Genomic DNA, 11,937 nt, shown 5'->3' on the forward strand with positions numbered 1-11,937 from the left:
TAGTAAATATGTCAGTTTTCTTATTTATTCAATCAATAAGTAGGATAATTACTTCAGATAATTTTAATACATAAATACGTTTACAAAATTAAATATTTTTGAGAGTATCTATAAATTTTAACACACATAAATAAAATAAGTAAAATCGAAAAATATAAACAATTACTTTTTCTTTAGATGGGTAAGTGGAATACTTAATTGTACTCTAGTTAAATCAGATCATCTTTTAACGTTTTTTTTTATTTTTAATTATGGTCAATTATGGCTAGGCACATTTTTTAGTATAAATACCTAGTTTACAATTTAAAATTCTTAGATATCAACATTTAAAGTGATTTCAATACTTCTGCTCTTTAAAATAATGTAGAATGAAAATGAAGCAGTTTCATGATAATAAATAATAACTGTATTTATACAGGTAAGGCAAAATGTTCACCATACAGAAATTACACATTTCATTAACGACTTTTTTTATTTTGTATGAGCAAAAATGTATAATCTGATTAATTCTAAATGAACCAAACTTTTATTTGCACTTATTGGATTTATATTCTTTTATTATTTGTATGAAAAAATGGCTAAAGGTATTTGCAGAAATTTTCTTATACTAGGTACGTATTTAAAAGATATTCATTATTGCATATAGTAAAATATTCGGTTCTTAATTCGCTACTACTGTAGGTATTATATAGGTTGACTGGTTAGGTCGACGTATCCCTTTAGGGATACCTAGTAGAACCTATTTTAAATCTACCTACATTTAACATAACTTCTTTTGTATATCCCAACAAAATATTGACAAAAAAAAACCAAATTTTTACAGCAACATTGACAGTATAGCAGACAGCGAAGTTAGGAAAACAGAGTAACTTAAAACCTGTCAACTAATGTATAATGCATATTATGGTTCAATATTTTGCAAGCAAATCCTCCTAACATATCCCCAAAGGAGCATATTGAGATACCAGCCACCCTGTATATCTGATTAAGAGCCCAATAGGTACCAATTATTTCTAAAAATAGATAGGTACATTTCACACAATTGGATGCACAGTTTTCCGTCTAATAAAGGGCTCTAAGGAGATGAAGTTCTAAACACGATCAGTCTACCTAATTACTTAATTAGGCACAGGCATGCATATACACTTAATTATAACACCATTCCAACACTAATTAACTCTTTACACAAGTAAGATACTTGCGTACAGAGTACAGAGGTATGTATGTAGTATGATTCACAGGAGGTAACCAAGACAGTCATGTGCGAACGCATGTAATTACAAAAAAAAACTGCATAGAAGTTTATAATCTGTTTATACTTTTCCAACCGAAAAAGAAAATTAGCACCCAGATAAATAAATAAAAGATCGTCATAGGGTTGTATTCTTTTTTTGTTTTCATTTTATTTATTTGAACACCTGCAGAAAAGCTGATGTTCAATAAATGACCTATTTTTGTTAAACAATATGATCCTGCGCGACTTAATTATTTAAGAAGAAAAATACTATGTAGATACTTTAAAAAAACCTTTAAAACGAGCCGTACAATCACAAAATGGCTTCCACTTACATCAGAATGACCGAAAGTTATTCGAAGCAGCAAAGGCAGAACAAAATCGACAAGAAAGAAACATAATGCGTACTTTCGGCATTATTACACATTACCTATCCACTAGTATATCTTGTGTAAACGAAAGATAACAACACGACTTAAGTTCCAGTTCAAAATGCTATTTACGAGAGAACTACCTAAATATTTTGCTAATCCATCATCAAAATAAGGATAGTCTCGACGGTGTGTAAGAGAGATGGAATATTTAACACACCAAAGCCAAAGAATTACATACAAAAACACCCGTTAAATTAATTTAGATAATGTAAATAATTTAATGGTTATTTCATATAGACACATACCCTGAAAATTTTAATTTCTTCGGTACCTTCCACCGCAAACAAATCGTTCCTTGATGTTGCAGAACGTAGTTAATCCGAAAGTTACGGTTTCCGTTGAACGTTTTTCAAAGCTTGTAGGCGTCACTACACGTCACAAACACCAGAACTTCACATCACTAAACTGCACACCATTCCGCATCCTCTCAGAATTATCAATACAAAACGCACTCACTATTTCTTCAAAAACACAGCACAAAAATTATCAATCGACACTCGTCTAAAATACACCTTCCAACGACCAACAAAATACTGTAACTGAACTCGATCAAACAGACAGCTTTACCGAGTCTGCACGAACGTAACCGAACGTAACAAAGCCTTCTTGATTCTGTGACCAGTTCAAAGCCTACTACTGCAAATTCGTACTCCGTATTTACTTTTTCATTTATTTATGTACAAATGTGTACCTAGGTACAACATACTTTATTTGGAGTCTTTACACACAAATACACACACACGCACACACAACAATATCTATACACATTATACCAAACACATACTATATTATCGATGGTTTCTACATGGAATCGAATAAAGTATGGGTGGCATGAATTCATTAAATCCGAACAAATTGTCGGATGCTAAATTCTAGGGCGTAACTCAATCGGAGACCGAATAGAAGTAGTCTCGCATTAACCACCCCCAAATGCGGACAGGCAGGTTTACCGAAATGTCCAACTGTATTGCATTTCGTTCGTGTTGCCTTTTCCTACCGTATTTATTGGGTATGCTCTTTACTTATTGGAAGGCCTTTTGGCTTTATACATATACTTGTTGTTATCTTAAATATCTAGAAACAAAATTATCTCTTTCTGTTACACATTAATTAGCGTAATGTTATTCCTTTTTCTTTNCGACACTCGTCTAAAATACACCTTCCAACGACCAACAAAATACTGTAACTGAACTCGATCAAACAGACAGCTTTACCGAGTCTGCACGAACGTAACCGAACGTAACAAAGCCTTCTTGATTCTGTGACCAGTTCAAAGCCTACTACTGCAAATTCGTACTCCGTATTTACTTTTTCATTTATTTATGTACAAATGTGTACCTAGGTATGTATTACAGGTATTTTTGCTGGCGAAATTGTAGCAATTAAAAAAAAACGCAATAATAAATTGCGTCTTTATTATAACTATTGCTTCAGGGATTAATAATAATACAGCGCAATTTAATTAAATTACTAACAAGTATCATTTAGAAATTTCAGTTCGTTCAAGTAATACCTAATAAAGTTTCTGAAGGTTTTTGACACTCTCCCTCCTCTTGTAACGTTCCCAACTTGGTTACCATTTTTACATATAAATGTTAATTAGGTATGTCGCGAAAAATATCAGAAAATTATTAAAATATCGTTTGTTCCCTTTAATTGACTCCCCCTCTTATAATACACCCTTACTGTGGTACATAATGCTTTGAAGCCCCTTACTATGAATGTACATGCAGGTAATTAACCAAGGATTATAAGTACATATTTCTATATTTATCTTTTTATTATCATCTAAATTAGAGAATTACACAAGAAATGTTTCTAGTTCTCTTGAAATGTAGGTGTAACGACACATAACAAAACTTTGTATTTTGTGTACTTGGTACCTGCATGGGTACGTGTTATGTTTTTCTTGATTTAACATGACTTTCTACTAATCGTGAGTTAATATAAATTCGATTAACTAATGATAAGCACAATAAAGGGACATATAATAGGTATACATATTGATAATACAACAGTGAATTTAGAGAAGTAGGCTGTGCATATTTTAATTGAAATGTATTTTTCGGTTGACAGCTGCAGTTGTTAATGAGCCGATATTTATCCATTTAATAACTCGTCGATTTCACATAGTGCGCTGTGTATACAGACGTCAATTAGGAACATCTCCGGGGCTACCTCCTCGGCAACTTTAATCTACTCCAATTTCGCACGTCTGCGTAATATATTATTCAAAGAAACAGTGAATAGCGAATATCTTGTAATACACGCACGTATACATGCATATATATGCATACAGCGACCGCTGTATTATAATATGATGCATAGCAGCAGCAGGGGCGCTACCGGCATCGGCAACCGCAGCAGCAGCGGCAGCGTCTCTAAAAAGATGAAAGAGTTTGGAAGTCGACTCTCTCGAAGCGCACGTCGTCATCGGCGCCGCCGCCTCGACGACGTTTCGTCTCCATGGCGTTGCACAGCCAGAAGAGTCGGCATCACACACACACATACATTCATACCCATACAAAGATTGGTGTGTAGATGAAAGCGACAGAAGCGGCGCGAGAGATAGAACCAGCGAGCGAGCGACGTTCCGATGGAACAACGGTCGAGTCGACGGTTGTTCCAGAGGAAACGCAGGCTTTAACCTGACCTTGATTAATTGTTTAAATAGTGTTTTATTAATTATTTTATTAATAATTATACAAAAGACACTAAAAAATTTACAATAACAACAGCAATTAAAGTATGCCACCTGGAGTGCGGTCAACTTGCCCACGGTGCCCAACCGAAAGATAAGCTTCAGGGGGGTTGCTAGTTAGTCTGATATTTAGCAGATAAAAGAAACCAATCAAATAATTTGGAAATTCTAGTTTTTAATCGAGGCGATAAATGACTTGTTAAGAACATAAAACAGCCACGTCTTGTCTTACTGGTATCGGTAAGTAGGTAGGTACAACAACTAAACTAAATGGGTGAAAACCTAAAACGCGTTTTCGACACCCAAGCTATTAAGCATTACAAAACCAAACTGAGACTCCCTCCCTGATATTTTATTTCTGATATAGTGTACTTCTACTGATTCTAACTAGGTATGATTAAGTTTTGTTTTCGTTTCCTTTTTCTATTTTTGAGATGTTTTTCTTGCTAAACGGGTAAACTTGGCGATCCTCTTTGCGCTTTTTCTACCTATATTACGGGGCAGCCTAAAAGCGCGCAACAAACTTCGGAAATGTCTATCTCATTTTCTCATTTCAAGCTCGATGTAAATCCAAGCCAGCACTCGGCTGTGCAAACAAGCTGTTTGTCGTCGTGAGCGTGTTTACGGCAAAGCAAGGCAGCTGTGTCGGCGACGACGCTGACGTCGGCCCGGTGGTGGTATGGAACGAGGCCCTCTTGGCGAAAATCCTTCACTCCCATCGACCGAACTAAAAGCTCAAGCACAACGAGACGTGTCAGAGGGAGCAGCAACAGCAGCACATTATACTCTGTTATTATTATTGCAGAAGAAGAGAACTCTCAGCCAACAACTTTGCGCTACCTTATTCGAAACGAAACCGGTTTTAACAATCCATCCGGCCATGGGACGTTAGGATGATGATACTCATCGTTCACAATTGAATCTTTGGCTAATAACAGCTTATTTAGTATGAATATTTAAAATAATTGTACTAGTTTATAGTTAAATATACAGATTCGGTTATAATGATTCCGCATATAATAACAATCCGAATATAATATAGTTAACTGCATTAGACATGTAGGTACTGTGGTTTTTATAGATAGGTAGATATAGGTATCCATATTTTTCAGTCTGTTTAAGGTGACTGGTTAATGTGGCCAACCGCTTATAATGATGCTTATTGTTTTTTATAATTTTTCTGTAGAATGACGACAATGGCAAACTGTCTTAGTACATTTTCTCAACCTATCATCGCAAATGCATAGAGAATACGGATCTGTTTAATACGAAAAACATAATATATCTCTTGTTTACATCATGTACCTGTTTTACCTATATGAGCCGAAGTACCTAATAATCGATAGATCTACAACACATTAAATAAATTTATAGTGAAGAATTGCTTATTAGTAGTCGTACGAGCTTATTTTAAACACAATATAAACCTACACGGAGATACAAAATGTTTGTGGGTGTAAACATGAAAGGTTCGACAAATGGGAGCAACAACTTATTTGATGCTAATGTGTGAAAATGTTTTTCGATACACGACGGAATATATCATTTAAGAAACCGGTTATTGTATTGTATGTTAGTCGTTAGTTGACTTCGTGAAGATTGGCAGGTATAAGTATGTAAATTGGTAGATAGAACCTTATACCTTATCCTTATAGCAGTTTATCTTTCGCCATACCTAATGATCCCAAAAAAAATGAATTGAAGTGATGATGAGATGAGTTAAAATGGTTCTTCTCTTTTGTTAAGAATATGCTGATGTTGTTGTTTCGGAGATATTTTACTTTATAATCGTATAGGTACCTGTACCTACCTACAGGCGTAAAAACAGAAATTACACATTTCTTGTCGGTATTTTTTTTGTAGCACAACTGAAAATGCATAATTAGTAAACCAATGCACCTTAACTCCTGTCCAAATACAAAATGTAAACGTTTATTTTTGTTTTTATGTTTATCAATATACAGGGTGTTTTTTACTAACAACTTTACAGTACTTATTTGATACGCATTTAACATTAAATTTTTATTGTTATCTGAGAATTTCATACCTTATTTCAGAAATAAATTTAAACAATTGTTCTGGATCTTTCCTCAACGTTCTTCTTTTCTTTTAAACACTTAATTTTTATGTACATATCCATCCAAAAATTACCAACTCTTTTTCACAGTTAGACATTCTGCTTAATTTTGATTCCTTCATTACTTCACTCGTTCCTGTCGGTAGGTATTGTGCAAATCTATCCCTTCAACTGTTACCAATAAATCGGTTTAAGGAGTGAAGAAGTACATTTACTTCTACTTTATTTCGAATGGAATGATAAGAAATGAAAATATTTACATCATTTGATATTAAAAGCACCCTGATGTATCCGTAAATAAAACTCTTAGGAAACTAAACTAATTAATTAAAAAAGATATTACTATTTTGAACATTGAGCTACGGTCTGTCTGGAAATACCTATCACCCCCTTTTTTGGAAATTGCCATTAACTAACTGAGCTTTCAAAATCTATTGACAAAGCATAATAAACTTCAGAAGATTTAAATTACATTTGTTCGAACTACATAAATTACTTTATTACTTATACATATATATAAAAATAGGGTGTGTTGTACAAATTTTCCTCTACCATTTGTTATTATTCAAAACGCATTCAAACCAACAACAAATATCGGTAATAACGACAACAAACACGGATATAACGTAATATTTTTATTGCTACAAATATTTGAAACAGTCGTATTATTGCCGCTGTTTTAACCCTTAAGCATCTCAGCCGACAAAAAAAAAGTATACTACCCCCTATTATTTTTTAGGAAACTCTCCAGCACATTTAAATCACGATTGTAACCAAGTGGTTTTTTTATTTTATTTTACATTGAAACAAATCAAGCAAAAAACATGGTAGAAGTACCTATACCTATTCCTATAATATGTGATACGAGATTACTAGTGGTCATACTAATTGAGTGCACGTACGTCGTTCTTTAGACGTCGGGACGCCAATGTAGTAACGACGTTTTTGGCAAAGTGCCATTAACAGCTCGAAGGTGACCGGATTACATCCCTCATAAAGACCCTTTTAGCAGCCCGTAGCTTAACGATACACACTGACAGCAACCCAAATTCCCTTCTCATAAAATCATTAGATTGGTTGGCCATATTAGCAACCCTCGCCGCATTATAGAATGTAAATCACTTTCAGAGAACTGTTGATTAAACAGTGACGAAGTTTGACCACATAATATTGTCTCCGTGACCTCAATTAATATGCATATATTCAGAAAAGCACATTTTTTATAGTGTCTATAAAAATAACTTCGAAATTATATTTCGAAGACTTCAATTAAGAAAATTAAAAATTAGATAAAAATAAAATGATATTATCCACTTTAAAACTTGTTTTATCATTGTAGGAAAGTGCAAAACTTTCCACTTCTACTGATTCTAACTAGGTATGATTAAGTTTTGTTTTCGTTTCCTTTTTCTATTTTTGAGATGTTTTTCTTGCTAAACGGGTAAACTTGGCGATCCTCTTTGCGCTTTTTCTACCTATATTACGGGGCAGCCTAAAAGCGCGCAACAAACTTCGGAAATGTCTATCTCATTTTCTCATTTCAAGCTCGATGTAAATCCAAGCCAGCACTCGGCTGTGCAAACAAGCTGTTTGTCGTCGTGAGCGTGTTTACGGCAAAGCAAGGCAGCTGTGTCGGCGACGACGCTGACGTCGGCCCGGTGGTGGTATGGAACNAGTAAAATCGAAAAATATAAACAATTACTTTTTCTTTAGATGGGTAAGTGGAATACTTAATTGTACTCTAGTTAAATCAGATCATCTTTTAACGTTTTTTTTTATTTTTAATTATGGTCAATTATGGCTAGGCACATTTTTTAGTATAAATACCTAGTTTACAATTTAAAATTCTTAGATATCAACATTTAAAGTGATTTCAATACTTCTGCTCTTTAAAATAATGTAGAATGAAAATGAAGCAGTTTCATGATAATAAATAATAACTGTATTTATACAGGTAAGGCAAAATGTTCACCATACAGAAATTACACATTTCATTAACGACTTTTTTTATTTTGTATGAGCAAAAATGTATAATCTGATTAATTCTAAATGAACCAAACTTTTATTTGCACTTATTGGATTTATATTCTTTTATTATTTGTATGAAAAAATGGCTAAAGGTATTTGCAGAAATTTTCTTATACTAGGTACGTATTTAAAAGATATTCATTATTGCATATAGTAAAATATTCGGTTCTTAATTCGCTACTACTGTAGGTATTATATAGGTTGACTGGTTAGGTCGACGTATCCCTTTAGGGATACCTAGTAGAACCTATTTTAAATCTACCTACATTTAACATAACTTCTTTTGTATATCCCAACAAAATATTGACAAAAAAAAACCAAATTTTTACAGCAACATTGACAGTATAGCAGACAGCGAAGTTAGGAAAACAGAGTAACTTAAAACCTGTCAACTAATGTATAATGCATATTATGGTTCAATATTTTGCAAGCAAATCCTCCTAACATATCCCCAAAGGAGCATATTGAGATACCAGCCACCCTGTATATCTGATTAAGAGCCCAATAGGTACCAATTATTTCTAAAAATAGATAGGTACATTTCACACAATTGGATGCACAGTTTTCCGTCTAATAAAGGGCTCTAAGGAGATGAAGTTCTAAACACGATCAGTCTACCTAATTACTTAATTAGGCACAGGCATGCATATACACTTAATTATAACACCATTCCAACACTAATTAACTCTTTACACAAGTAAGATACTTGCGTACAGAGTACAGAGGTATGTATGTAGTATGATTCACAGGAGGTAACCAAGACAGTCATGTGCGAACGCATGTAATTACAAAAAAAAACTGCATAGAAGTTTATAATCTGTTTATACTTTTCCAACCGAAAAAGAAAATTAGCACCCAGATAAATAAATAAAAGATCGTCATAGGGTTGTATTCTTTTTTTGTTTTCATTTTATTTATTTGAACACCTGCAGAAAAGCTGATGTTCAATAAATGACCTATTTTTGTTAAACAATATGATCCTGCGCGACTTAATTATTTAAGAAGAAAAATACTATGTAGATACTTTAAAAAAACCTTTAAAACGAGCCGTACAATCACAAAATGGCTTCCACTTACATCAGAATGACCGAAAGTTATTCGAAGCAGCAAAGGCAGAACAAAATCGACAAAAAAGAAACATAATGCGTACTTTCGGCATTATTACACATTACCTATCCACTAGTATATCTTGTGTAAACGAAAGATAACAACACGACTTAAGTTCCAGTTCAAAATGCTATTTACGAGAGAACTACCTAAATATTTTGCTAATCCATCATCAAAATAAGGATAGTCTCGACGGTGTGTAAGAGAGATGGAATATTTAACACACCAAAGCCAAAGAATTACATACAAAAACACCCGTTAAATTAATTTAGATAATGTAAATAATTTAATGGTTATTTCATATAGACACATACCCTGAAAATTTTAATTTCTTCGGTACCTTCCACCGCAAACAAATCGTTCCTTGATGTTGCAGAACGTAGTTAATCCGAAAGTTACGGTTTCCGTTGAACGTTTTTCAAAGCTTGTAGGCGTCACTACACGTCACAAACACCAGAACTTCACATCACTAAACTGCACACCATTCCGCATCCTCTCAGAATTATCAATACAAAACGCACTCACTATTTCTTCAAAAACACAGCACAAAAATTATCAATCGACACTCGTCTAAAATACAACACCTTCCAACGACCAACAAAATACTGTAACTGAACTCGATCAAACAGACAGCTTTACCGAGTCTGCACGAACGTAACCGAACGTAACAAAGCCTTCTTGATTCTGTGACCAGTTCAAAGCCTACTACTGCAAATTCGTACTCCGTATTTACTTTTTCATTTATTTATGTACAAATGTGTACCTAGGTATGTATTACAGGTATTTTTGCTGGCGAAATTGTAGCAATTAAAAAAAAACGCAATAATAAATTGCGTCTTTATTATAACTATTGCTTCAGGGATTAATAATAATACAGCGCAATTTAATTAAATTACTAACAAGTATCATTTAGAAATTTCAGTTCGTTCAAGTAATACCTAATAAAGTTTCTGAAGGTTTTTGACACTCTCCCTCCTCTTGTAACGTTCCCAACTTGGTTACCATTTTTACATATAAATGTTAATTAGGTATGTCGCGAAAAATATCAGAAAATTATTAAAATATCGTTTGTTCCCTTTAATTGACTCCCCCTCTTATAATACACCCTTACTGTGGTACATAATGCTTTGAAGCCCCTTACTATGAATGTACATGCAGGTAATTAACCAAGGATTATAAGTACATATTTCTATATTTATCTTTTTATTATCATCTAAATTAGAGAATTACACAAGAAATGTTTCTAGTTCTCTTGAAATGTAGGTGTAACGACACATAACAAAACTTTGTATTTTGTGTACTTGGTACCTGCATGGGTACGTGTTATGTTTTTCTTGATTTAACATGACTTTCTACTAATCGTGAGTTAATATAAATTCGATTAACTAATGATAAGCACAATAAAGGGACATATAATAGGTATACATATTGATAATACAACAGTGAATTTAGAGAAGTAGGCTGTGCATATTTTAATTGAAATGTATTTTTCGGTTGACAGCTGCAGTTGTTAATGAGCCGATATTTATCCATTTAATAACTCGTCGATTTCACATAGTGCGCTGTGTATACAGACGTCAATTAGGAACATCTCCGGGGCTACCTCCTCGGCAACTTTAATCTACTCCAATTTCGCACGTCTGCGTAATATATTATTCAAAGAAACAGTGAATAGCGAATATCTTGTAATACACGCACGTATACATGCATATATATGCATACAGCGACCGCTGTATTATAATATGATGCATAGCAGCAGCAGGGGCGCTACCGGCATCGGCAACTGCAGCAGCAGCGGCAGCGTCTCTAAAAAGATGAAAGAGTTTGGAAGTCGACTCTCTCGAAGCGCACGTCGTCATCGGCGCCGCCGCCTCGACGACGTTTCGTCTCCATGGCGTTGCACAGCCAGAAGAGTCGGCATCACACACACACATACATTCATACCCATACAAAGATTGGTGTGTAGATGAAAGCGACAGAAGCGGCGCGAGAGATAGAACCAGCGAGCGAGCGACGTTCCGATGGAACAACGGTCGAGTCGACGGTTGTTCCAGAGGAAACGCAGGCTTTAACCTGACCATGTTTAACCGGGCTGTGCCGTGCACGGCTGGCTGCGATGATGCTGACGCCGCGCTATACGAACGAGCGAACGAGGAGGCGATGCCTTCGCCGACGCCGTCGTAGACGCCGCCGCCACCGCCTGCGACCGCATGGCATGGCTTTGCGGAGGTCTCGCCGTGCAATGCCAGGCAGCCAACCAACGCAACGCGGCTATTCACCGACAACAAACGGAATACATAGCAGATACATAATAGATTGCAATCGGTTAAAGCTGGCGACCGGAAAAATACCAACA

At 34.8% G+C, this 11,937-nt stretch overlaps 2 protein-coding genes across 2 annotated transcripts in view; both read right to left on the bottom strand.

Moving 5' to 3' along the window:
• LOC108738933 (zinc finger protein 608) overlaps positions 1-2,304 on the bottom strand; it is a 51,900-nt gene extending 49,596 nt beyond the window's left edge. The window contains exon 1 of the mRNA XM_018472559.2: positions 1,914-2,304. The gene's annotated coding sequence lies outside the window, so the exon portion shown is untranslated. The remainder of the gene's footprint in view (positions 1-1,913) is intronic.
• A 508-nt stretch (positions 2,305-2,812) lies between these two features.
• LOC112905380 lies at positions 2,813-11,937 on the bottom strand. The gene is made up of 2 exons (XM_025977653.1): positions 11,660-11,937; positions 2,813-4,321 (listed from the first exon to the last, which is right to left on the bottom strand). Exons 1-2 carry the CDS (start codon positions 11,660-11,662, stop codon positions 3,896-3,898), a joined length of 429 nt encoding a protein of 142 aa, XP_025833438.1. The 5' UTR covers positions 11,663-11,937; the 3' UTR covers positions 2,813-3,895.

Source organism: Agrilus planipennis, unplaced genomic scaffold, assembly GCF_000699045.2.
Source record: "Agrilus planipennis isolate EAB-ADULT unplaced genomic scaffold, Apla_2.0 scaffold25, whole genome shotgun sequence".
NCBI lineage: Eukaryota > Metazoa > Arthropoda > Insecta > Coleoptera > Buprestidae > Agrilus > Agrilus planipennis.